General features: G+C 38.4%; 1 protein-coding gene across 5 annotated transcripts in view; it reads right to left on the reverse strand.

Moving 5' to 3' along the window:
• Positions 1 to 25,444, reverse strand: part of Nek1 (NIMA related kinase 1) — a 122,691-nt gene that overhangs the window by 13,134 nt on the left and 84,113 nt on the right. For all 5 annotated transcript variants that reach the window (XM_048455726.3, XM_048455724.3, XM_048455725.3 and 2 more), the window contains 7 exons: positions 24,519 to 24,584; positions 24,218 to 24,446; positions 19,950 to 20,102; positions 17,406 to 17,570; positions 15,567 to 15,687; positions 14,257 to 14,345; positions 13,205 to 13,425 (listed from right to left, as the gene is read on the reverse strand). In XM_048455726.3, the coding sequence (XP_048311683.3) occupies positions 13,205 to 13,425; positions 14,257 to 14,345; positions 15,567 to 15,687; positions 17,406 to 17,570; positions 19,950 to 20,102; positions 24,218 to 24,446; positions 24,519 to 24,584 (1,044 nt within the window). The remainder of the gene's footprint in view (positions 1 to 13,204; positions 13,426 to 14,256; positions 14,346 to 15,566; positions 15,688 to 17,405; positions 17,571 to 19,949; positions 20,103 to 24,217; positions 24,447 to 24,518; positions 24,585 to 25,444) is intronic.

Here is a 25,444-nt window from a genome sequence, read left to right on the forward strand (position 1 = left end):
TATTGTCTTGGCTCCAATGGAAAGAAATCCTAAACAGACCAGGTGACTCCCAGCACCGCTGGAGAGCTTACTTCAGGTATGGAGTTCTCCACAGCTCTTCATACTAGCGTGCATCTGGCACTGTTACAGATTCAAACAAGAGCAAGGCTTTAGGGAAGCTTACATTTCGAACACTGTTTCCTTCACTTTTAGTATTAATTAGCTTTTTCCCCCTAAAAATAGGGAAATCACATAAAGCAGTGAATGAATTAAGAGTTAGTGTTACTACTGACTGCACATCAAATTCAACATCAAAGAATTCTTTTAATCCTTTTATGTTTTAATATAAACTATGAATTAGTAATCCTCTAGCTATACTATGTAGTAGTTTGCTATGGGGGCATTCTGTTCAGCCTCTGATTCCTACCATAAATACTTCAACATTGTTTCCTCAAAAACTTTTACAAATAACTGCTGACTTTATTAAAAAAGAGATATTATTTAAAAATGGATTTCAAAGTAAAAGACTGACATGTACTCAGGAAAAAACAGGTCTGACTTAGAGTGTCCTGAAGCTGGAGCTCAAATGGATGAAGCTCATGCTGCATAACCTACGGCTGACTGGAGGGCTGCTCAGTGCGGCAGAATCAGACACTTCTAGCTGTACCAGAAAGAGAGCAGATGCTGTGGATGTCATCTGACTGACTCTTGTGCCTTCTCTCTCTCTCTCTCATGTAATCTTAAGGCTGAGAATCTGAAAAGGAGTTAAGACATAGTTGCCTACTGCACTCCTTTTGTTCTCATGGAATGAATTAACCCTGAAAACATTAGTAATTTAGGGAGGAAATATACCAATAATTTTCCTTTACAGTCATTACAAATACAAAGTTTAGGTTTTTCTCTCTACAAGTTCTTGTAGGCATTGCTGCAATATGAAAGCAGGTTTCTTGGGTGAAAACCTCTGGGGAATAGCTTTGGTACCTAATGGCTACAGGAGTTCACTATATGACTGTGGAAAAGTTGCTCTTGTGTATGGGTGACAACAGTATTATGATTATGAGCATGAGATTATTATGCTACCGTTGCTGAAACAACATTGAGGACACTGAATACATGGTTGGCAAAGTTGATTATCCTATATGGATAATTAGTATTATACATTTATTAGCCATCTTCGTAAAATCAAAGTAGGCTGAATTACTCACAAGATAATGGAAACGGGCTGTTTTCTAATCCTAAATATATATTTGTTTGAATTTTAGTGAGTTAGAATGTTCTAGTAACAACAGAAAATTAAGAATACTCCATATTACTCCAAAAATATGATCTTTCCCCCATAAACTAGGCACGGGCATGATCATAATTGGTACTCCATTCTGTCAGAGAGTAGAGAACAAAACTGTGCTAGACGCCCCTTCAGTTCAACTGGATGCTGCCCACTGCAGCTCTTTAGTTGTCTCATCTGCGTTTGCAATTGTGTGTGACAAAGTATTCATAACAACGGTCTATCATACAGGCACTGAGACTCACACCTGACGCTCTCTCAAAGCACTGCTACTATTTCCAATAGCAAAGGAAGAGACATAAAGTGATTCAAACAGCCCAGGAAACAGTCAGGCCCACTATGCATGCCAAAAGTCTATCTTTCTGAACTCTGTCAGACACACGGAAGCAGCGGTGTGGCTACCTCAAACACTCCACACTGAAGAATTTCTTAGAATGAATATTCTACTGGTAGAACACAAAACATCACTGGCAAATGACAAAACACTTCTATAAAGAAGTCTGACTAGAAATTCCTCCACCTTCAGCAGAGTGACTAGTTACTTGTCCAAGCTAGAGTCTTGGTGAAATTAGTCCATCTCTATCACAATTATTAACCTTATCATCTCCTTACTTGCTATCTAAGTCATACAGACCTTCTGTCAACCACCCATATATCTATGCCCTTGCAGGACCACAACCGTAACCACTGTTGTGAGCCACACTGTAAAATGGGCCTGTTAGAAAAGCAAGGGCTTTGTTCCTTTGATAATCCAGCAAGATCATGAGGAAACTCTAACTTTATTTAGACTTTTTGAAATTTACTGTTGAGACTATCCATTTACTGTTATACCCACATTTTTAAAGCCAAACCACTGAATTTAATTACCTTAGGAAATCTGCTACTCTGTTGCAGAAGAAACAGACTTGAAGCCATCACTTATTACTAAATCTAAAGGAGGCAGCGGCTGTGGTGATGCATACCTGTCCTCGGCAAGCATAGACAGAGAAGTAGAAAGCTTGTGGCCAGCCTGGGTAGAAAATGAGTCCCTGTACAAAGAAACCTCTAGAAAAGAAATCTTTCCAGAGCCAAAACCAGGAAAAGCTTCCCCTAAACAACTCATATTTCCTAGCCTCAGAAATGCAGCACAGTTTCTAACTCTCATTTCACTTTGACTATGACACAGATAAATCTTTTACTTAACGTTAGTGACTACTGTAGCAGTTGCTAATGGCTTGCTGATGAATAATGCACAGTCTTAAATACAATTTATGTACTTGGGTATAATCTTCAACTTGTCTGGACCACTGTATAAGGAAATAGTGTGAAAGGCAGAACAGACTTGTGCTTGCTTCAGCATCACTTACATCCCCACTGATGGACAACGGCCATCAAAGTATTACTCTCATTACCTGTCCTGTCTTACAATGATCAACTAAAACACTAATTACTATCCGTGTGGGTGCATAACTGTACAATTCAGTTAATTAATACTACACTTGGGTGTTGCAAAACAACCTATTTAAAGTCCATTCGATGTATGCCTTAGTATTTTCTGAATCTTAGGCTCCTGAAGATATGTCTATTAAGCTGTGCGGCAGATAGGAGACGAGCAAGGAGACAGGAATAATCTGAGCCAACAAACACTCTGATCTCCAGACAATCTCCCCCGCCCATCCCCACCCTCCGCAAAGCTCTAAGCCACACACTTGAAAACTATCGATTAGGAACAAAAATGACTGGTATCCTACTTTATTCACACTTTGAGATTCTAACAAAGTTTTGTTTGTTGGTTTTTTAAATGTGTGTGAGTGCTTGCCTGCATGTCAGCCTGTGTATCACACGTGCACAGTAACTGCAAAGGCCAGAGGAGACCACTAGATTCCTGGGACTGCGGTTACACAGAGTGAGCCACCATGTATGTGGGTTCTGGGAACCAAGTCAGGAAGAGCAGCTAGAGTTTTTCACTGGTGAGTCTCTGCTCCGGCCTCAACTCCTTCACAGGCCCCAGTACCTCAAGCACATTGTGTTGCTCCATGCCAACTTGTTTTGCTTTAAATGCTCTTGAAGGTCCAGACCTTTCAAACTTCTGCACCAAAAATCTTCCTTTCTTAACCCTGATGCATACTTAAGCATTTCTTCTTTACTGGCACAGTATCCATTTTCATTTCTCCACTATAGAAACTGTCGCAAATGTTTTTCACTTATTCACTCCCTCTCTTGGTTGCAAACATCGGCATCATTATAAACAGAGCACCTAGCGTACACTACAGCGTGATGACCATCGACTGAAGTGATGCTAATGATTTACTTAACCCAGTTTAGGAACGTGAAAGAGAGAGATATGCCAAGCAGCATCTGCAACAACATTCTTACGATGAATACATACAGTTTTCTGGAGAATTTTTCACACTGTGCACAAAGCAAGGCGAGGCCACAGAGGAATATTAGCATAAACTGAAGACAAATCTTTTTATACTAATAGATCTTGCATTAAGTAACCATCATAGGTGAATAAATTCCTGATGTGATTATTTCTAGTATACACAATGCCTTTTAGAAACTAACTTTTTATATGTATTGGATATTGAAAGATGAAGCACAATCAAGAATGTACTTTATTTTTTTCAGTTCATTTGTTAACTAGTTTTATTTTCTTAAATTGATTTTATTGATACATAAAAACATAAAAATTGTACATATTAACAGGGTATCATGTAATTTTGACTGTACATCCTGTGTAATGTTTAATTATGTTAAATACAACCTGCTTACCCCTCATTACAGTAGAAATGCCAAATGCCTTCCTCAGAGCTTTGAAAAAATGTATATTATTATCTATAGGAATGTACTTTGAGGTCAATGAAATAAACAAAACTTAAAGTGCACAATTACTGTCTTAGAGACTCCTGCAAATGCTAAGAGTTCCTGTAATTCTCATCTTCCTTGGTGATGGCATCTAATACTGAGTACACAGCTAGGAAAACAAGCAGAGCGTAAGTGCTTCACTTACTTGGCCTTACTCTTTTAGTAATTCTATGGGCAAGAAACCATTATTATCCCTACTTTACAAATGAGAAACTAAGGCACTTAAAATAAACAACTAAAAGACTTTAGCTAGAATATGAATCAGCAGTCTCACTCGTTACTGTTCTAATTATGTTCATGTATGTATATGTTTAGGTTTTCTATTATATGTGTGTATGTGGTAGGCACACGTGTGTGCCATGGTGCACTCTAGAAGGAAGAGGATAACTTGCAGAAGTTGTTTTTTTTTATGTTTTTATTTTTTTAACCATGTGGGTCCTGGGTATTGAACTTTGGTTGTCTGATTTGGAGGTAATTACATATACTCATTGAATCATATGTACATTTTTTAAAGGGAGGGATTATTTATCTTGACGCATACTTTCAGTCTACTGTGGCATGGAGGGCCATATGTCTGCTATCCATCCATTTACTTACCAAATATTTATCTATCATTCATTATATTCTAAGCCATAAGCTATAACTATGAATATGTGTGTGTATGTATGTTGGTGTGTGTAAAATTTGTAAGTAAGGTTCTTAACATGAAGGTGATAATATTCTAGCGGAAGATAAACAAAAAATAAGATGAATTCTATGAACTGTAAAATAAATAAAAGGGTGACTTTGGATGTAAATGACTGTGCTCAGGGCCTGTGAAGATAACATCTGAGAAATGATACCTGAAAGTCAAAAACGAGTTATAATTCACTGGGTGGCGGTGGCGCATGCCTTTAATCTCAGGAGGCAGAGGCAGGCAGATCTCTGTGTGAGTTCGAGGTCAGCCTGGTCTATAAGAGCTGGTTCCAGGACAGGCTCCAAAGTTACAGAGAAACCCTGTAAAATTGAGTTAGAATTGAAAAGAACAAAGACAAGCTCAATCTGGGCCAAGGCTAATAGAAAGTACAAAATCTCTCACGTAGGAAGGGTTTGACTATCAAGGGGAAAGAGGATGAGTGCAACTGGGAGGTGAGTCAGAGAGGTGGTTAATGTCTTGTCAAATCTCACAGACTATGGTGAATAAGGAAAGCAATTTAACAGCAGCAGAAAATCTCAGGTCTTAAGCATAGTACTGATGTGATATAATAGCTAACATTAAAAATGTTCTTCAGGTTTGAATTGGGGCAAAGAAACAGAATGAGGAAGACTAGTTAAAAACCAATGGCTGACATGGCTAGTGGGTGGACTAAATATACAAGTGACCAGCAGAAAGATTTGATTAATAAAATGTGTCACCACTTAAATAATAATTTTTTTTCTCAGTTATTCATTTTATTTTATTTATTTTTTTGTAATTTTATTAAATTATAAAAGTTTCCATTTCCGCCCCTCCTCCCACCACCCTCCCACTCCCCCCACTCCCTCTCCTCCTCCCTCTCCATCCCTAAGAGCAGTCAGGGTTTCCTGCCCTGTGGGAAGTTCAAGTTCCTCCCGCCTCCCTCCAGGTGCAGGAAGGTGAGTGTCCAGACAGACTGGATCCGCAAAATCCAGTATATGCAGAGGAAACAAGTCCCAGTGCCATTGTCAATGGCTTTTCAGAAAGACTCCGGCCAGCCACATTCAGAGAATCTGGTTGGATCGCGTCCTCGTTCAGTCCCAGTCCAACTGGCCTTGGTAAACTCTCACTAGATCCGCCCCCTTGTATCAGTGGGTGATCGCATCCCTCGCAGTCCTTATTTCCTTTTTCATTTTCTTCCTCCTTCTGCTCCTCATTTGGACCTTGGGGGGCTCAGTCCGGTGCTCCAATCAGAGATTATTTGTGGAGCAGTGCCAGTAGAAAGGCTCAAGATATGGGGCTGGAGAAATGGCTCAGTGGTTAAGAGCACTGGCTGCTTTTCCAGAGGACCCGAGTTCAGTTCCCAGCACCCACATGACAGCTAACAACTGTCTGTAGCTCCAGTTCCAGGGCACCTGACACCTTCACACCAATGCACATAAAATGAACTTAAATAGACTATTTTTTTTTTAAAAAAAGAAAGGCTCAAGATATGGTCTCGACAAACTAACATTTATGTACTGAGGACTCCTGTTCTTGCTATGAAAGACTATCAAGGGCTAGACTTAGCCTCCCACAAAACAACTAGAAAACTGGATAAAACATACAAAACAACTTAAACACTAAACAACATGCAACTAAGATAGTGATTCTGGGATGACAGAAACAAATGAATGGCATCCAGCCATTAAACTGGTCTTCTGTCTGAAAGGACATACTTGAAGTCTGTGTGGACTTCCTAGACTAACAAATTGAAGATTGAGTTCCACTAGACAAAAAGGATGCAAAACCCTGCAAGGTCTTACATGTACATGTAGAGTGAAACTCTCCACTTGATATGATACCTAACATTAAAATGGCTCTGGTTCGAATTAGAGCAAAAGGTTACAGATGGAAATGGAGTGAGGAAGACTGGTTAAGGAGGCTGAAGAATTCTCAAGGCTCATGCAGGTAGAGGACACTACTGAACTTTGATCAGATGTAAAGAGTGTCTTCAATGAGAATCTGGGCATGCTGTGGAGGCCGCAGAAGGACAGTGGAAACAAGCTGAACTAGCTCTATGGTAAATAATTTTATATCTGCTCCAGTAAAGCTGAAAAAGCTTGAAAATGTAAAATGGATTGAGAGGTAACTGGACTATCTGAAAAAGCCCAACACATGTTAAAAGGATGACAACAGACCCCAGACACTTGCCATGTGACATTTATGATGTTCAGCTTTAAACAATTACAGAACATATGAGGAGCAAGATGATAAGACCCTAAACTAGTAGGAAAACCAGTAGGTAAAAACAGCAACTTTGTATGCTAGAGCAATACTTAAATGACTTTTTTATTGAATGAGAATAGCTTATTACTATAGAAAGGAAGACAGGCAAATTTGAACACATGACAAAGTCTACTCCATGGAAAACCAAAATGAATGAAGTTTCAGTAACCTATGACATTATATCACATAATCTAATATGTATGTAACTGGACTCAGGAAGACATTAGAAAAGGCACAAAACTAATAACTAAAGGTTTAAAGACTTGATGAGAACTATACCATCAAAAGACTCTGATGGGGGATTCCCCTCTGTATGCTATGAATATACTTTATTATCATGGGCTAATAAAGAAGCTACTTTGGCCTATGGCAGGGCAGAATACAGCAAGGTGGGAATTCCAAGTAGAAATAGAAGAGGAAAGAAGGCAAAGTCAGAGAGACATCATGTAGCTGCCAAGGGAGAGAGAGATACTGAAACTTTATCAGTAAGCCACAGCCTTATGGTAATACGCAAATTAATAGAAACAGGTAATTTAAGATAGAAGAGCTAGCTAGGAATATGCCTAAGCTATTGGCCAAACAGTGCTGGAATTAATATAGTTTCTGTGTTATTATTTGGGTCAGAGAAGTCAGGAAATGAATAAGCAGTTTCTGCTTACAAGACTCCAAGAAGGACATACATACACCTGTACTCTAAATTAGTTGAATACTAAAAGGAACACTAAATACAAGGGAATGAGGATTACTCCCTGACAAACTTGTTAAAAAAAAGTGTAGCCTTGAAGACAATAATCCTATATCTAGTAGATACATTCTTTAAAACTGAGTATGGAAAAAAGAAAAAAGCTATCAACAGCCTAGACAAGAAATGTTGATTCTCAAAATTAATGTTGATTCTCAAAGTGGAAGAAAAAAAGAGGTAGGCAGAAAGAGGGAAGCAGCAGTAACATTGTGAGGTTCTCAATCACACACCAAGTTGTACAATATTACTGGAAGAGAATTTATGATAAGCTAAAGATTCATTTTGAAAGCAGAATGATCATTTAATTTTTTTAAAAAAAGTATATGCAGAAGCTACTAGTAGAAATAGAAAATGAAATCCTAAAAACACTTAACCCCAAATAAAGAAAAAATAATAAAAGTTTTGCTATTTTGTTTCTGTTTTGAACAAAAGAAGTCAAGTAGAAAAACAAACAGCAGAATCACAGGTGCAAATCCAGTCACACTGATGACATCATATGGATGCTTACTTTAAAGAGATTTAATACTGGTTACAAGGTAAGACTCGGGCAGGGTAGATGGCTCAGTTGGTCCAGTGCCTGCTGTTCAAGTGTAGAAAATCTGAGTTTGGATTTCCAGAACCCAGGTTGGGCCAATATGGCTGTGGGAGGGAATAGGAGACTTCCTGGGAGCTTCTAGGCCAGCCAGCTTGGCATTCCGTAGTAGCCAACAAGACACCTGTGTCAAGGTGGAAGATGACAGCCAGCACCTGTGGGTGGTCCTTTGGCCTCCACATGTGTATTCACACAAATATGCAGGCACACACATACGCACAAAGATTTTTTTTTTAAAAAAAGCAAAACTGGACACTTACTATGAGAAAACTACTTTAAATATGAAATAAAAGTAGTAAAGGATGTAAACATTTATATTCAGTGCAAAGGCTAAACTAAGAAAGAGGGAATGACTGTATGAAAACCAGACGCTGTAGACTTCAGATCAGGTGATGACTAGAAATAATAAGATTCACTTCATACGAATAAAGGTGTGGGTTCAAGAAGCCATAAGAATTCTTAATTTAAATGTAACTGAATGGCAATTTCACCATTCTTTCTGAGTACTTAATAAATAAATACAAAAAACTGGCAAAGCTTTGAAGTCTTATATATCACTATCAAAGGACATGTCAAAATAGTATCATATTAATTCACCGAAGACAATACTACATTTTTATTCACTAGCAGAACTCTACAATACATTGAATAAAAAGCTGACACAATTAAGAAATAGTACAAGTATAGATAAAAATTTCAACCTTCATTTAGCAATTGACAGCTCAAGTATACAAAAAAATCAGCAAAGATATAGGAGCCTTGAACAACACTATCAACTTATTTGATTTAATTGATATAGAACATTTTACTTGACAGCTGAAGAATAAACTTAGAAAAAAAAGGATTTGTAGCATAGGAACTACAACCAAAGGAGACCGCAGAGTCCTCAGCAGTTCAGAGACGAACCTAGGGATCACAGCGTCACATACAGCGCAGTAACAATGCTGCCGAGAAGCAGCAGCACCAACTGCTGACTTTGACAAGAGCAGGAGGTTAGTCGAAAGCCATGCAGAATGTACTTGGTAGTGAATGCATGTGTAGAGACTACAACATATTTAAGATGTGTAGACATGAATAGCAGAGAAACAGATGGTGGGTGAGTAAACAAGACATGTGGTCAAGCCAGGCTTGCATTTTACAACGAGATTTCTTAGGGTACTGAAGAGATGATCCACTATAGAAAAGATGGGCTGGAGCAGAAAAACAATGGAGCAAAGCCCTTGAGAGGCAAGTGGTGAGAGAAGACTTTGTTAGAAAAAGGACACAAATAATTTAACTTAATACAAAAAGACCTGATTGAGCAGTGAAAATCGTTGTAAGAAGTTAAGTCACACCATTTTAGTTTAATGGATTACTTATAATTTTTATTTTAATGGTTCAGTTATGAAGTTTTGACTACCATTATCAATCTGACTGTTTACTACAATGGCCCAGTGATGGCTTTCCTGATCTCAGAATGCGCGTGAAAACTTTTGTTCTACTCTAAAATGGCCATGGATTGCTAGGTTTCTCTGTTTTCCTTCTTGCCTCTTCTCACAGAAATCTACATGATATCTGCATTATGGCTAAAATCTTCCAGAGTAAGCACTTCAAATAGAAGTTTTTAAGCTCAATTAAAGTTTTAAGAGGACACCAATATTCAAAAGCATCACATAATGTGAATAGTAAACTAGTAGACAGCAATAAATTCAAAAGCTCAGGCTAATGACAGCTATGCAGAAAGCACACGAGGGAGCTGGTGAATGGTTCTGATTAAAGTGCTTGCCAAGCAAACATGAGGACTTGAGTTTGATTCCAGCCCCCATGTAAAAAGCTTACCATGTGATGCGTGCTTGTAATCCCAGTGCTGGGAGGCAGAGACAGGGATTCCTGGGCTTGGTGGTGAGCCAGCCTAGCCTAACTGGGAAGCTTCAGGCCAATGAGAGGCGCTGTCTCAAAAACCAAAGTGCATAATGTCTAAAGAACAATATCTGAGTTTGACTACTGCGTCTACATGCACATGTGTACAAATACACATACAAAGAAAGCACATAAATAATATGATAGTGCCTGTCTGTCTGATTTCACGCTGAAGACTATAAAACTGCTCTGGTAATTTATATCTTCTAATGTCTGCTATTTAGAGGGAGCAACAGAATTTAACATTTCTAAGTTTAAGAGAAACAAAATTAAATACTTCACCAATAAAAGGACACTCAACCAGATTGAAAAACAAAATGATGGTATTTTGAAACACAGTTAAAGATTAAAGAATTCTGGCAATTTAATTATATATATAGGAGCAAATAGACAAAAACAGTCAATTTCAGATATAAAAATATGAATATAAGCAAACACTTAATTTTTTCATTAAAGAGATACTTTTAAGTAAATTATAATGGTGCTTTTTAGCACATGGAGAAATGGATATTCTTCATTCATCTTTGAGGCATTTTAATAGCACAAAAACTATTCTGTGTGTGTGTGTGTATGTGTTCATGTGCATGTGTACACATGTGTGTAGACAGGAGGCCTACATTAGGTGTCTTTTTCAGTTTCTTTCTACCTTATTTTTTGAGTTATGATCTCACCAAACATGGAGCTCACCAAGCTGATTAGGCTGGCTCAACAGCAACTCCGGCGATCCTCCTGCACTAGGATCTCAGCTGGGTGCTACCGTGCCTGTCTCTACGTGGGTGCTGGACGTTCAAACTCAGGTGTTGAGGTTTACACTTTACTGACTCAGCAATTTCTCTAGCCACAAAATTATTTCTTAAATAGAAATAAGTCAGGCATTATAATTTTGGATTTTACTTGTAGAAATTTATTTTATGAAAATAATTATAGGATTAACAGAGACAGAGTTTCGATGATAGAAATGTACTGTTAAGAATATGTTACAAAGTAATCTAACAGAATTCCTAACACCAGATCAGAATTCTCCAAGAGACTGACTCCTAAAACATTACAGCCCTTGATTGCCCTTCCAGTACCAAGGTGGAATGTCCCTATTGCTAAAGCAGGGCCCAGATGCCTCTCAGCTGGAACTGACCTGAAGAACTGCTCTGATGACTAGCTTTCATAGAACCAGAACGTTCCATGCAAGCTTCCAAAGATAGGGGAAAAACCAACAGTTGTACCCAGCTATGCTGCCTATGAACCACAGCAACGACCAGCACGGCACGGCGACTTTAAGGGTGCAGTAGTGGTACACACACCTCGACAGTAACCAGCAACTCGCTAATCAGACTTAAGACCCACTCAACAAGAGGAAAATCACACCTGGCACTGGAAACCTAGCCAATTAACCATGGCTGGTGATGTCATGGATCTTGGAGAAGAACCTACAACCTCCACTTTACTAAACCAGGATAATCCTTAACTATATTCTAAATGTGTATCTTTACACTCTAAGGTGTAAGCGCAGACCTTACTTTTTACCAAGAAAGCTCCTCTTTGCAATAGAATGAGACCAACACAGAAAACCACAAGCAAAAAAAGAGCAGAGTTATGGATACACCTACCAACCAACCCACAGCTAAAGGATACACCTACCAACCAACCCTCAACTAATGGATACACCTACCAACCAACCCTCAGCTAATGGATACATCTACCAACCAACCCTCAGCTAATGGATACACCTACCAACCAACCCACAGCTAAAGGATACACCTACCAACCAACCCTCAACTAATGGATACATCTACCAACCAACCCTCAGCTAATGCTCAGAGAACATTGCAGAAGAAGGGGCAGAAAAGGTGTAAGAGCCAGAGGATCAGGGAGTTTGCTCTAAGATAGCATCTCCTAGCAGTAATGTCAGAAGCTCCACCCATAATGCCGTACCAGTATGACTGCTAGAGCATGAGCTAAAGAAGGACAACAATGACAGATGCGCCAAAGGAGAAGGGAGCGCCTATGAGGCCTCAGGCTTACACAAAACACTACAGGCAACTAAGGAATACTGAGAGTGAGACAGTCTTCACCAGGAAGCAGCACATCAATACCAAGAGGTTAGCCCTGAATCATACATACAAGTAGTAGACAAGACTAGGCAGGCTATATTAAAGAATATATATTCATATACATATATGCATGCTAACAACAATTAATGGAAAAAGAGAACATAAGTTAGCCTTATTTTTTAATAATACCAAAACAATATCTGTAATATTGCAATATATACAATAAAAAGAGCTACACAAACAATATACATGATATAGTTTGTTAGGTATACATATATAAAATTACATATAAGTAAAGTAGGCAAATGAATTTACAAATTCAGAGGAGAGCTCTGCAGGGAAGCAGGCAGAGGAGCTAAGAGAATCCAGATGGAAGCTGTATCCACTCTGTAGCACACAGTCCTACTTGTAGACTGAAGCTGCCCATAAAAGAGTAAAAACCACAAGAGACAGAGTGGTGTGCAGGAGTCCAAGGAACTATCAGGAGAGGACTTACACTTCTCCTCCGCCCCTCTCAACAGAATCACGGGAATACCAAGGTTGCCGAAACAGCCGCATTCTTTAGCTGGAGGCATTGGCATTTGCTGTGGGACCTGGATGTGTGGTAACATTGAATGGTAGCTGAGAAAACAATTCCTCAGACTAGCAACGTGGAGTGCCTGCTATAAACTCTGTCTTATTCCCCAAGTAGGATATTTACTGAGAGAAAACCATAGCTCCAAAGCTATTTGTTAGTACCACTAAAAAGAGCCCTAGCCAATAAAGCCGGGACATTCTGTTGCTTTTGTTTGAACTTGCTTGAGTTTTGAATCAATTAAAAGCCAACACTGGCAATCAAGCAATGCTATCAGTGGAGAGACAGCATTATCCCAAATGAGACCACACTTACCTTTGGGTTGTTTGCATCAAACAGACCAGTTGAAAGCCCAATCAGTAAGGAGTTCTTGGTTTTAGTTTTTGGTGGTGAATCAGAGCGAGATCGAAGTGAAACTGGTTCTGACTGAACTATGTTCAAGGGCTCAGAATGAGCCACTTTCTGGAAAAATGGTTCTGGCTGTATTGACTTCTCTGTGTCACATCTAGACTGCTGAGAATCATCTACTGCAGGCTCTGTGGAATAAAAAGAGATTATATCATAAATCTATAGAATAGCACTTAAAATTCTAAAAATATCAGCAAGTATCATATAATATTTAACACGCATCCCATCCTAAGATCTGCAGAGATGGCTTGGTGTTAAAACATTTGCTGCTCTTGCAGGAGACCTGGGTTTGGCTCCCAGGACCCATCATAGCAGCTTGCAACCATCTTTAACTCCAGTTCCAGGGAATCTGACATGCTATACTCTTCTGGCTTCTGTGGGTACCATGACTACATGTGGAACAGATATTACTTACATGCAGACAAAACACTCAGACATATAAAATATTTTTTAATTAAAAATGAATTAAAAAAACTCATACCAAGAAAAGAAAATACAGTATATACTGTATACTATCTTATAAATAACCATTAAGGAGATATAACGTTTTAATTTAATATATATTTTTATTATGTTAGAAGTATTGAAATATAGAAATCTAAAGAAATGTAAAAATACAGTTTAGAAAATCAGTTTTTCTGTTCATTTTTTACAGAGCAGAAAAATTGTCTATATTGTGTTATATTTTGACCAACAGTATTTTTAAAAAGATACCAGTTTACTCAGTATCTTTAGTATATTGCTTTGTTTTAGCAGTAAATTCTTTTCATTTTCAACAATACAACTTACCAAAAAGTTAACTGCTTATATTACCACAATACCGGGCCAGCTAGTACAGGTTCTTAGTCTCTAGGCCTATTTTAAAATAGAGTTATGATGACTTATAATGGTGTCCAAATGAGACAGGCTGGTGTTAAGAGGCTGCCCAGAAAGAGCTAGACCCCTGCAGCGGAGCTCACCTATACGATCCTCACAAGACTGCCCCACATTCCCTGGGATTCTGCCTTCACAAACCTCACTCTGCTGCTCAGCAACCTTATCTTCCAACCTGCAGATAAACCAAACAAAATAAATACCACGCAGTTTTATTAGAAATAAAAGCCCTCTTATATAAAGAAAATGAAATCCATATCTACTAGCATCCTGAACTCCCTTGTACAAATAATTTTCTAATCTTAATATAATACTTTCTCTTATAAGTACAGTGTTTTCTACTTTGAGCAAAGTGAAACTCTTACCAATCATTAATCATTAGTTAATATTCATTCTGAAAGTTTACATTGGTCAAAACTCTGAAGAATGACTAAATTACAAATGCAATTCATCTAAATATTACATCTCTGCTTCAAAAAAACACACCTTATTTTGCAAAAAATATTCTATGTAAAATATTACTCATTGCAGCATCACAATACATAGCATGAATATTCATCAAGTAGTAGGTTATTGAGTTGTCTTATATCCATATAATGGAATGTAAAATAGAGGACTTTCATTATTAATGTGAGAAAATTTCCCAGACTACAAACTTTTCAAAAAAGTTATTTGTTTTATATGTATATGTATATGTATATGTGTGTGCGCCTGAGTGTATGTATAATCACATGTGCACAGGAATCCTTGAAGGATGGAAGAGGAATCAGACACCCTAAAACTAGCGTTACAGGGGTCTATGAGCTGGCACGTATGTGCTGGGAGCCAAGCCCAGGTCCACACGAGCAGTAAGCCCTTTTTAACTGCCAACTACCGACTTTATAAACAAAGTGAGCATGGAGAATGCTCAGTGGTTAAGAGGGAGCACTGACTGTTCTACACGGGTCAGCTCATAAATACTACAGGTCCAGCTCCAAGGGATTCATTGTGCCTTCCTGCCTCCATATTTTATCTGTGCACACACATGTGAGCATACACTTTCAAAGACACACAAACAAATTTTAAAAAACTAAAAAGGTTTTAATAAGCATTGTATATATTAGCAACTGTATTTGAAAAAAAACTATGTATTTTGTTTATACATAATAAAAATTATCTGCAGAGAAAGATCAGAAATTGGTTGAATGGAAATAAAGGCTGGCAAGACATTTACTGCTTATCTTCATATAGTTTATGATTTCTGTCCCATGCTAATATCTATTAAGAAATCAAATTACTTTATAGGGGTACTACAATATGAAGTTATTAAACTACAATATTAGTTAATGCAGCATTACTTTTTAAAGAGCTTACCAAAAGGACCTGGCTTTGAAAAGTACAGAAAAAGACAACATACTCAGTTTCTTTAGCTTCCTCTTCCTCACTAAGCCACACATCATTAACAACACGTGGCAAACTCCCATCTTTGTCTGTGCTACTTGGCTCTTGGAGAACTTCTGTTTCCAAATCATCAGGTTCTGCAAAACAAGATCAGGAGATGTCAGAGTAAAGTTTACTGAGAATGGGCTGACTAACTTTCTGTAAGCTATTATTACAATTAGTTTAACTAAAGCAAATATATGAAAACCAACTGTTTCAAGCTTTCTGGGCTAGTTCTGTAGCACAGTCATTCCTGAAATGAAAGACTAGGCCTTTCACTTTTTTGGTATAATAAAAATACTTGAGTACTGTGCACAATACTCATTATTATGTACGATGTATGCCTTATTAAAACTAGAGCAATATGTAAGTCAGCTTAAAGGTATCAAAACTAAAGACTGAAGATACCTGTTGTTACAAGTATGAGAAAATAGACTACTATAATAGTCTATTAACAGACTAATAATAGATTATTAATATTTAGTAAAGAAACTTTAATCTTTAAAATCTTCCAACAACCACAAAAGAAAACCAATATGATTACCTGGACTTTTACAATGGACTTGAGAAGAACTGAAGCATGCTAAATCAATTTTTTTATACCCTCAAATAATTAATAGCTAGGGAACTGTTTTTCTGGCCATCTTTAAAGGGAGTCTATTTGTCTATTTATATGTGCATGTATATGTCTGCCTGAGAGTATGCACATATGCAAGATGTGTATAAATATATGTAGAGGCTAGAAAAGAGCCGGATCCCTTCGAGCTGAAGTTATAAGTGCTTGCAGGATGGTTAAAGGTGGTTGCAGATTCTTTAATACTCTTCCCTTTGAGAGGCAGGCCTAGCTCCCTACCTTGGGTACACTCTGGGTTGTGACAGCTCTGACCAATAGAAGTGCTAATGGTTCCAGTTCAGTTCTCTGGTTAACTTTAAAGAACATACACCGCAAAAAAAAAAGACCAAACAAACAAACAAACAAAAATATACACAGCTTTTAATGTAGCACCTGAGATGGCTGTAAGTTCTTTAAAACCTTTTCCTCTCAGAGGTAAATCCAATTTACCCCACCTCAGAACCTCTGGGTCATCAGAGAATAAAATCCTATAAGATATGAAAAAACAGGTGCTGGAGAGATTGTTCAACTGTTAAGAGCACTGGGTATTTTCCAAAGGACCCAAGTGCAATTCCCAGCACCCACATGGTGACTCTCAATCATCTGAAATTTCAGCTGCATCATCATCTTCTGGCTTAGGCAGGCACCAAACATACAAACAGCTAAACCCCCATGTAAATAAAATAATAAAAGCTTTTTTAAAAGATAGGAAGAATACAGAATGGGACTGAGGTTCCTCAAAAGGCAGAGAGGGGCTTGTCATACTCGGCCTTTGAGGTGTACCTTCCAAGACGGCAGAAAAACCATCCAGTAGTTTCACTGACAGTTGAGTATCACATCCCCTGGCCTCTTAGGCAAAGACAGAATGTATTAGGAAAATCACAATCCCAGTCTTAACACAATCCCTGATCCATGAAATAATGGAATAGAATGGCCACTAACTAGGACGCATGATCCTATATGCCTGTAGCTCTCACCAGCAGTGGAAGCGGGACTCTGTATTCTAGGAGACCAGCCCGACCCTAATATAACCGTTGAAAACTCTTGGTCTTCAAAACCAAAAACGGGGGCGGGGGGGAGATAGTTACTAAAATTAGTGAGCCTAATTTGAGATGAATTACTCAAGCATACAAATTTTAACAATTTCTTCAATGATTTCAGTAGTAAATAAAATTTAGCTCATTTAAATGCATTACAACATACCTTCCTTATTTCCTTCTGACATTGGTGGAGGCACCTCACTAAACTTTGAGCTTTCTGTTTCAACAGAATCAACAGTAGCTGATGGATTTATTTCTTTGGAAATACATTCTGGTTTCTCTTCTCCAACAGTTAAGGGCTTGTAGTTTTCCCCTTCAGGATAAATCTCTGTAGAAGCAAAACAATGAAAAATCTACTGCTCTCAAAAGGTTTTGAAGTCATCTGCAATGATATTTAGAGCAAAAAAACAAAAACAAACACAAAGCCTAGATTGTTGCAACAGGTGAAGCTCTCTTACACACTGGGAACTAATGAGTTAAGAAAATGGGACAGCTAAGTTTCATTTCATAACGGCCTTCAGGGTGGGTAACACAATCTGAATCCTTTCCTTTTGGGGAAAAATTAACACACCTGTATCAGAACTGAATTTTAAAATTATTAACCAACTTTTAAAAACTATTTGTTGTTCAAATAGCTTCATTTTCATATATAGTTTTTCATATGATATTTACTTCTAATTTGCTACAAACTCTGCACACTGTATCTGTTTCCAGGAAAAGAACAGATTTATCACAGAACAACTGACTGTAGTTATTGACTCTCTCATTCCTGTGTGACTGTTTACAAGCCAGCGCACCAACTCCCCCAAATCAATGTTGTCATAGGTAGATGATTTTATATATACAATAAATAAACCTGCTAATATGTAGATCTCACAGTTCACTGAACTACCTCACTAACTCAGCTTTTCAATAAGTCATATATTAGAAACCTTATAAATTATGGCTCCTTAAAAGTTCCAATTTTAGGAATTCCCATATCTAACTTTTAGAGCTGTTTTTTATTCATCTCCCTCTAATAGAGATTATTTAAAGCAGGGTCTCACCATGTAGCCCTTGCTGGCTTGGATTCCCTATGTAGATCATGGTGGCTTTAAACTCAGAGATCTGTCCGCCTCTGCTTCCCAAGTGCTGGGATTAAAGGCATGGACCATCATGCCTGGCACTATTCTAGCTCTGTAAAAATTTCATTTTTCATGGATTTGAAGAAAAGAGAGGAGAGTATATTGGGAAGTGGTGCGGGAGAATTGTCTGTATTCTGTCAATCATGTTTTAAATAAACGTTGATTGGCCAGGTAAGAAGTATAGGCGGGAAAACCAAACAGGAAGTAGAAATGATACAAGGAGAACAGGAGAATTCTGGGAAGGAGGAAGCTGATTCCTCCCACTCCTGCCCAGATCACGGAAGCAGCAGGATGTGAGCTGCCCCACTGAAAAAGGTACTGAGCCACATGGCTAAACTAGATCATAATAATGGGTTAATATAAGTTACAAGAACTAATAAGAAGCCTGACCTAATGGGTCAATCAGCTTTATAACTTATGGAGTCCTCTGTGTGATTTTCTTTGGGGCTAAACAGCTGGGGGTACTGGGCAGGACAAAAACCCCCAACAAGCAGGACCCTCCATGTTACAGGGAGGGTTAGAAAAAAGGGGGAGGTTAGAAAAAAGTTTGATTTTGTAAGTACATTTAATGACTGATTCTAACATTCTTTCTCCATTGTCCATCCCATTGACACCTTTATAAAAGTCATCATTAGAATTATTCCTTTGCATACACTATCAGCTTGTTGAACACACTTCATTGTACTCAAGTGGAAAACCCTAAATTTATGCCTGCTTGTCATGATTGGAGAAAAATAGACATTGTTGTGAAGTGACCTCAATTTCAACTCATTATCTCTTTTGATGGCTTAGAGCCCGATGGTCAGAGTGTCCCTGAAGGTGCTCGTCTCTGCGTGTGGTGATGTTAAAGTGGTAAGACTTTTAAATGGGATGTCAGTGAGGACACTGTTCATGACTTACGGCCAGGAGATTCACCTTTAGTAAGAGCTAACTTTTGCCTGTTAGGAACGTGCACAGGCTCTTTCCACAGTCTATTTCTCAGCTTCTAGCTGACCCCTACAGAACATGTCAGGATCCTTATGTCCTAAGTCAATGTTTCATATGCTTCAGATATGAGTTCATGCTCAATCTCGGGGAACAACAGAGAAAAAAATGCAAAAGGTAACACACATGCCTAGGCACTGTTCATCCACTCCCTGTCTTGTGAACAAGCTGTCCAGTGGGAAGGCTTCTGTATACACAGTTGCTTTTCCTCAGGTGCTGCTCTAGCACCCAAACACCTAAGACTCAGGAATCCAGAATGTCTTCCCTCCTGTCTGTGACAGCACTCCCTCCCAGTTCCAGAATGATGTCACACATACTTAGAGACATTTTTTTCTACTCAATTTAACTCCCGAATCTCTTCACAAATACACCATGAATCTTAATAAATTGTTTCAACATTTTCCCTAATGGAAAACATGCTTGGACCTCCTGCGTCCAGATTTCCTATTCTTTAGATTTCATCCAGGTCTGACAAGGGAAGAACCCATTCCTATTTTGAACAATCAACCCCCAGAAGGTGGACAGGTGGACTAATTCCACACAAGAAAGTGGAGACACCTTAACACATTAATTTTTATAATATTACTTCTTGTGCTTACCACTTTTAAAAGCTGTGTTTTCTAGTAGTTCTGTCTGGAATTGGAGTTCAGCTTCTCCTAGTATCTTCAGGACAGAATCTGTAGGGCTTTTCCCCCAGACTTTTCTTGGAGAGTCATTAGAATCTAACTTAATTACCTCTCCCATGGTATGTTCTGTGAGGAAAGAAATATAGAAAAACAATTCTCAAAGACAGAGTAATTCATTGTTTGGCAGCTTTAATTTCTATTATCCAACCAACTGTTTCATGCTAAAAGCTAATATAAAAATAAATAACAATATAAATAAAAATATGGGCTAAAAGGTAGAAAACAGTCTAAGAAAACTCTGCCTTTGAGTTTATATCATAAGCAGACAACTAATACTTCTTTTCTACAAATAAGCTTGGATAAAAAAATTTAAATAAAATTTAGAAAGGCAAAAAATATTAGCATTGAGTCATCAGAATATCTGGTAATAAAACATGAACACAGGGACTAGGGAGATGGCTCAGTGATTAAGAGCACTAGTTACCCACCCAAAGAACTTAGGTTCATTCCCTAGCACCTATACAGCAATTCACAAGCATCTGTAACTCTAGCTTCAGATCTCCAGTGGATTTGATGTCATCTTCTAACCTCTGCAGACACCAGGTACCAAAACATACATAGTGTACATTCAGACATAGTGTACATTCAGGCAAAACACCCACACACATAAAATAAAATAAAAATAAGATTTATATACTTAAGAGTAATACATATGATATATTACATGGTATATGTTAATGTGGTCTTATAATTGTAGCCTACACAAGGTGACTTTAGAAAAACTATGGTGTTTAATCTCAGTTGTCAATTGGACATGGAATCAGCTGAAAGGCAGCTCACAGGGCACAGGTATGAGATGGCCATCTTTGGAAGACTCTAAGTGTGTCATGTGAGCCAATCTAATAAACTCTCTTGTAATAAAGATTCTCTCTAGAGGTCTGTCCCTCTATAGAACCCTGACTAAGACACCACCTGAAAGATGCTTTAGTACTCAGGATGCAGCATAAACGGGAACAGCAAAAAGACTCCAAGGTATAAAGGCTCATACAAATCAGCAAGTAATACTCAGTTTTGTACCACCAATTAGCATGACGGACTTAAGTTTCAAAAGCATGGCTAAGGTAAAAGACTCATGAATCATGAAAGAGGATCTAAACCTAACTGTTTTTCTAGTTTTATCTTTGTATTGAAATTTTTTTTCTAGTGGATAAGTATAAACAAACGTAACTGGTAAGTGGAGTGTAAAATCCAACGTGAAGTTCCCCAGTTTTAGAATTGCTGTTCTAAAGAAATTAGTTGAGATGTATAGACTTTGGGTCTAGATAATTTTTCTATGATGTTTTTTATTTGCAAGTTCTTTATAATAAACTTTTAATTTAAAAAGGTTGTTATAAGGTTTAAATCTGGGAACAATATTTCTGCAAAAACAGCAAGCCCAGTGCTTAGGGTTTCAAACACTAATGCTGAAAAACCTTTGCTACAGAGCTATTAAAATCTAGAATCGCTGGCAAAAAAAAAAAAAAAGAAGAAAAAGAAAAAAGGAAAAAGGAAAAGAGAAAGAAAAGTGGTTAAAACAACATAGATTAAAAAAAACAACAGGAAAAAGACTTGGAACTTAAGGTTTCTTGGTATCTGATAAGAAGGGTCAAACAATACAAAAAGAAAATTTCTGGAGCAAATGAAAATGGAAAACTGAATGCCCACTTGGAGAAAAGCTGGCAGGGTTCGTGGCCAGTCTGAGCTGAAGAGACGGAATTTGGAGTCTAAGGGAAGAAACGGCTAGTTGGTGTAGGAGGGTCTTCTGTCTATGTGCTGCTTCCATTGGTTGAATAAAGAAACTGCCTTGGCCTTTTGATAGGGCAGTAATTAGGTAGGCGCAGTAGACAGAACTGGATGCTGGGAAGAAGGACAGACAGGCAGACGCTATCAATCTCCTGCCTGAGATGGACATAGGTTAGAATCTTGCTGGTAAACATACAGAGAGAAGTCGGGTCTCACAAAGCTGCAAACGTCATTCCTTGAGCACCAGTCTGCACAGCATGTGCAAGGAAACCACTGTAGTCTCGAGAGGAGAGCACCCAACAGGAAGTGAAGGAGGAAGACCTGGAGTTTACAAAGACCAGAACTAGTTCCTGTCTCCACCAGCCTGTAGTTCACAAGCCATTAGGCAGATTGTTCAGAAAGGTTGTGGACTCAGTAAAGGGGGAAGATTAGCCATAGACTAAACAGTGTTTGATTCCACTTCACAGAGCTTAGGAAGAAGGCCTAAAAGGATCAAGATACTCATAACTAACCAAACTGTATCCCAGAACAAAGGTCAAGAATAGTTATAGAAATATAAAAACTACATAAACTTCCACAAATTATAATTCAGTGTTTTGTCCCTAAGCAAAAGTAATCAAGTATAATATGGTCCACCAACCAAAACCGATGTCCAAATGACAGAGATGATGAGATTACTGACCGGGGAAGGACATTTGTAGTGGTTATTATAGCTGAGCTCCGACTAACTAAAGACTGGCCATGGGAGGGACAACATAAGGACAGCTGGGCTAGTGTGTAGTTCAGTTCACAGTACTAGCCTAGCATGAAGAGGGTCTGGGTTAGAATCTCCTCTACCAAAAGGAGGAGGGGAAAAAGATTGGTGCTGGACTTTTATGATACAAGTCCAAAAGAATCCAGGAAAAAATAATGGCAAAGAGTTTTCCAATACAAGCAACAGTTATGACTCACAAGTCCAAGAACACTAGCAAAAGGATGTGATAACAAGGTGTGTCACCACTAAACTCACTGAAACCAGGGCTTTGAGAAAAAGCCAGAGCAGCAGCCAGAGGAACCGCTGAGACTGATGGTTACAGATGACTTCCCACTGCAAGCAGTGGAGAAATGTTGTTAAAGTAGAACAGAAAAAAGTATCAGCCCAGAATTCCATAGCTCATTAACAAATATTTGCTGAAGGCAGGCATAGTAAACTTTTACAGACATATGCAAGTTGAAAGAACCGATCATTAGTGATATTAAAGCACAGCAATTCTTAAAGGGAATCCAACACGCAGAGGAAACAGAGCCAGACGGTAAAGAACACTAAAAATGCAAACACAAAGCAGACACATAGGACCATTTCACTTACTGCTTAAGTTTCCCTAAGAACTAATAACTAGATTATGAATTTTATAGCCAAAATATAAGCAAAGCTTCTCCAGAGGATCCCAGCACACACATGGCAGTTCACAATGGTCTGTAACCAGTTCTAGGGGATTTGATATCTTCTGGTTTCTGTGGCACAAAGCATGCACATGGTGCACAGACATACATGTAGGCAAAACATCCATACACAGAAAATCATACAAAATTTCTGAAAAATAAGAGATAAAATGTCATAGCAATCACACAATAAAAGTCATGCATGTACAGGGGAACAAAATGAAGGCCATGCTTTCTGTGGGAAGACGGTAAGGAGACAGTGAAGGCCGTGACTCCTGTGAGAACACAGTGGGTGCTTAGAAATTCTTGCTAGGTAAACCTCCTAAACTCCTCCTAATGTCTAAGTGGCTCTTCTGAGCTTCCATTGCTCTTGTTTTCACTGGAAATCACTGCTAGAGCTGGGATGTACTCAGTATTCAGAGGGCAGAGGCAAAAGGATTATGAATTCAAGACCAGCTTGGTATTTATACAGTGAGAGATTATCTCATAAAACCAAAAGTGGGGGAGCCAGGAAACAGTGAGAAGACAGAGAAAAGAAGACCATGAATTCAAGGACAGTGGATACATACGGAGACACTGTCTCACTCCCTAGGACCCCTTCACTACAAGGACAGTGGATACATACGGAGACACTGTCTCACTCACTAGGAACCCTTCACTACAAGGACAGTGGATACATACGGAGACACTGTCTCACTCCCTAGGAACCCCTTCACTACAAGGACAGTGGATACATACGGAGACACTGTCTCACTCAGTACAAGAACAAAAATGTAACAGATTGACATGGTGTAAAGGGTCCCCTTTCTTGGTTCTCCTCTCACTATACTCTTACAGAAAAATTCTTGCTACTGTAAAAACCAAACTATTTTTCATGTCTTTATATTGTACTGGAAGATATTTCATGCCCATGAGGGAGATGCACACACTTCTTCCAGCTCTCTCAACCCATCGCCATGTTGGTTCCTTAGGTTGGCCAGGACACAAGTTTACGTGAGTGCTAACCCAAGCCAGGACATGAGCATGTTCATACATACTTTCAGTGGCAGAGAAGGACGTATCCAGTGTCACTTCATCCAGAGGAATCACAAGCTGACCTCCGACCTCCCACTTCTTGCGATCAGAGGAAACGGCATTTTCTTTCTCATACTCCTTGGCATCCTTGTGACCAGCGGTCTCACAAGAATCTGCATGATGGTGATTCTCCTTTTCATCTTCCTGAGCTTTAAGATTCTCATTTAGCCTACGTAGTATTTCTCGCTTACTCTGAAACAGTTACACTTTAGTGAGCGTATTATTACATAAAAGCCGGGCAGAGTCTCTGAAAACCGTACTTACTGAAACGGCACTGCTGCTCTTCTGCATGTCCTCTGAAGCTTCCTGGGTGTCAGGTAAACTTCCGTCCTTTAAACACAGACGGTTGAGGAGTGAGAGAAAACCATTTTAGGACTCTATGCTGAAACAGTTGATATCTTTTGTTACTTTCAATTTTTCATTTAACTGACCCCAGTGAACTTTTCTCATTGCTGTGAAATGTAAACACTGCTTCTTTCACTATAAATAATGATAAACATTTAAACATTATCAATCAGTTAATAAGTTTAATATATATATATTTGTGTGTGTGTCAATTCTAAGTTATTTGTCATGTTTGTGGATTACTGCTAACAATTATTTCTTTGTCTTCTTTGGTATCTAATTTTTGATAATTTAAAGTGAATGACAGACATGAAAAGAAATTCATATACTTTATCAGAGTTAGGAAAAGGGTTGCTATATTTTGCTTTAAAAAATATGGTTCTCAGGGCTAGAGATACGGCTCAGTGGTTAAGAGTATTTGCTACTCCTGCAAAGGACCTGGGTTGGATTCACAGAACCCACAAGGTGGCTCACAACCGTTACTCCAACTGGAAAGAATTAACACCCTCTTCTGGCCTCTTGCGGCACCAGGCATACATACTGTGCACAGAGATACCCTGCAGGCAAAACACCCAAATGCATAAAAATGATCCTGGAAACTGAATGCCTCATGTAAGTGTTCTACTACCTGAGCTAAAGTCTTAGTACCAAGGGATGTTTTGGTAGATAAAGGAATTCAGGATAAACTGTGTTATTTTGAAAACAGTTTTATGTTACAAACACATACACATTAAGCCAAAGCATTAAACACAATTAACAAGTAGCTTTCTTATCTATGAAAAGAGGTAAGTAAAAACAGATTCTTACTTTTCTTCTGATTAGTATAAAAATATTCTTAAAAACTT

The sequence above is a fragment of the Myodes glareolus genome, chromosome 23, assembly GCF_982192425.1.
Source record: "Myodes glareolus chromosome 23, mMyoGla1.1, whole genome shotgun sequence".
NCBI lineage: Eukaryota > Metazoa > Chordata > Mammalia > Rodentia > Cricetidae > Myodes > Myodes glareolus.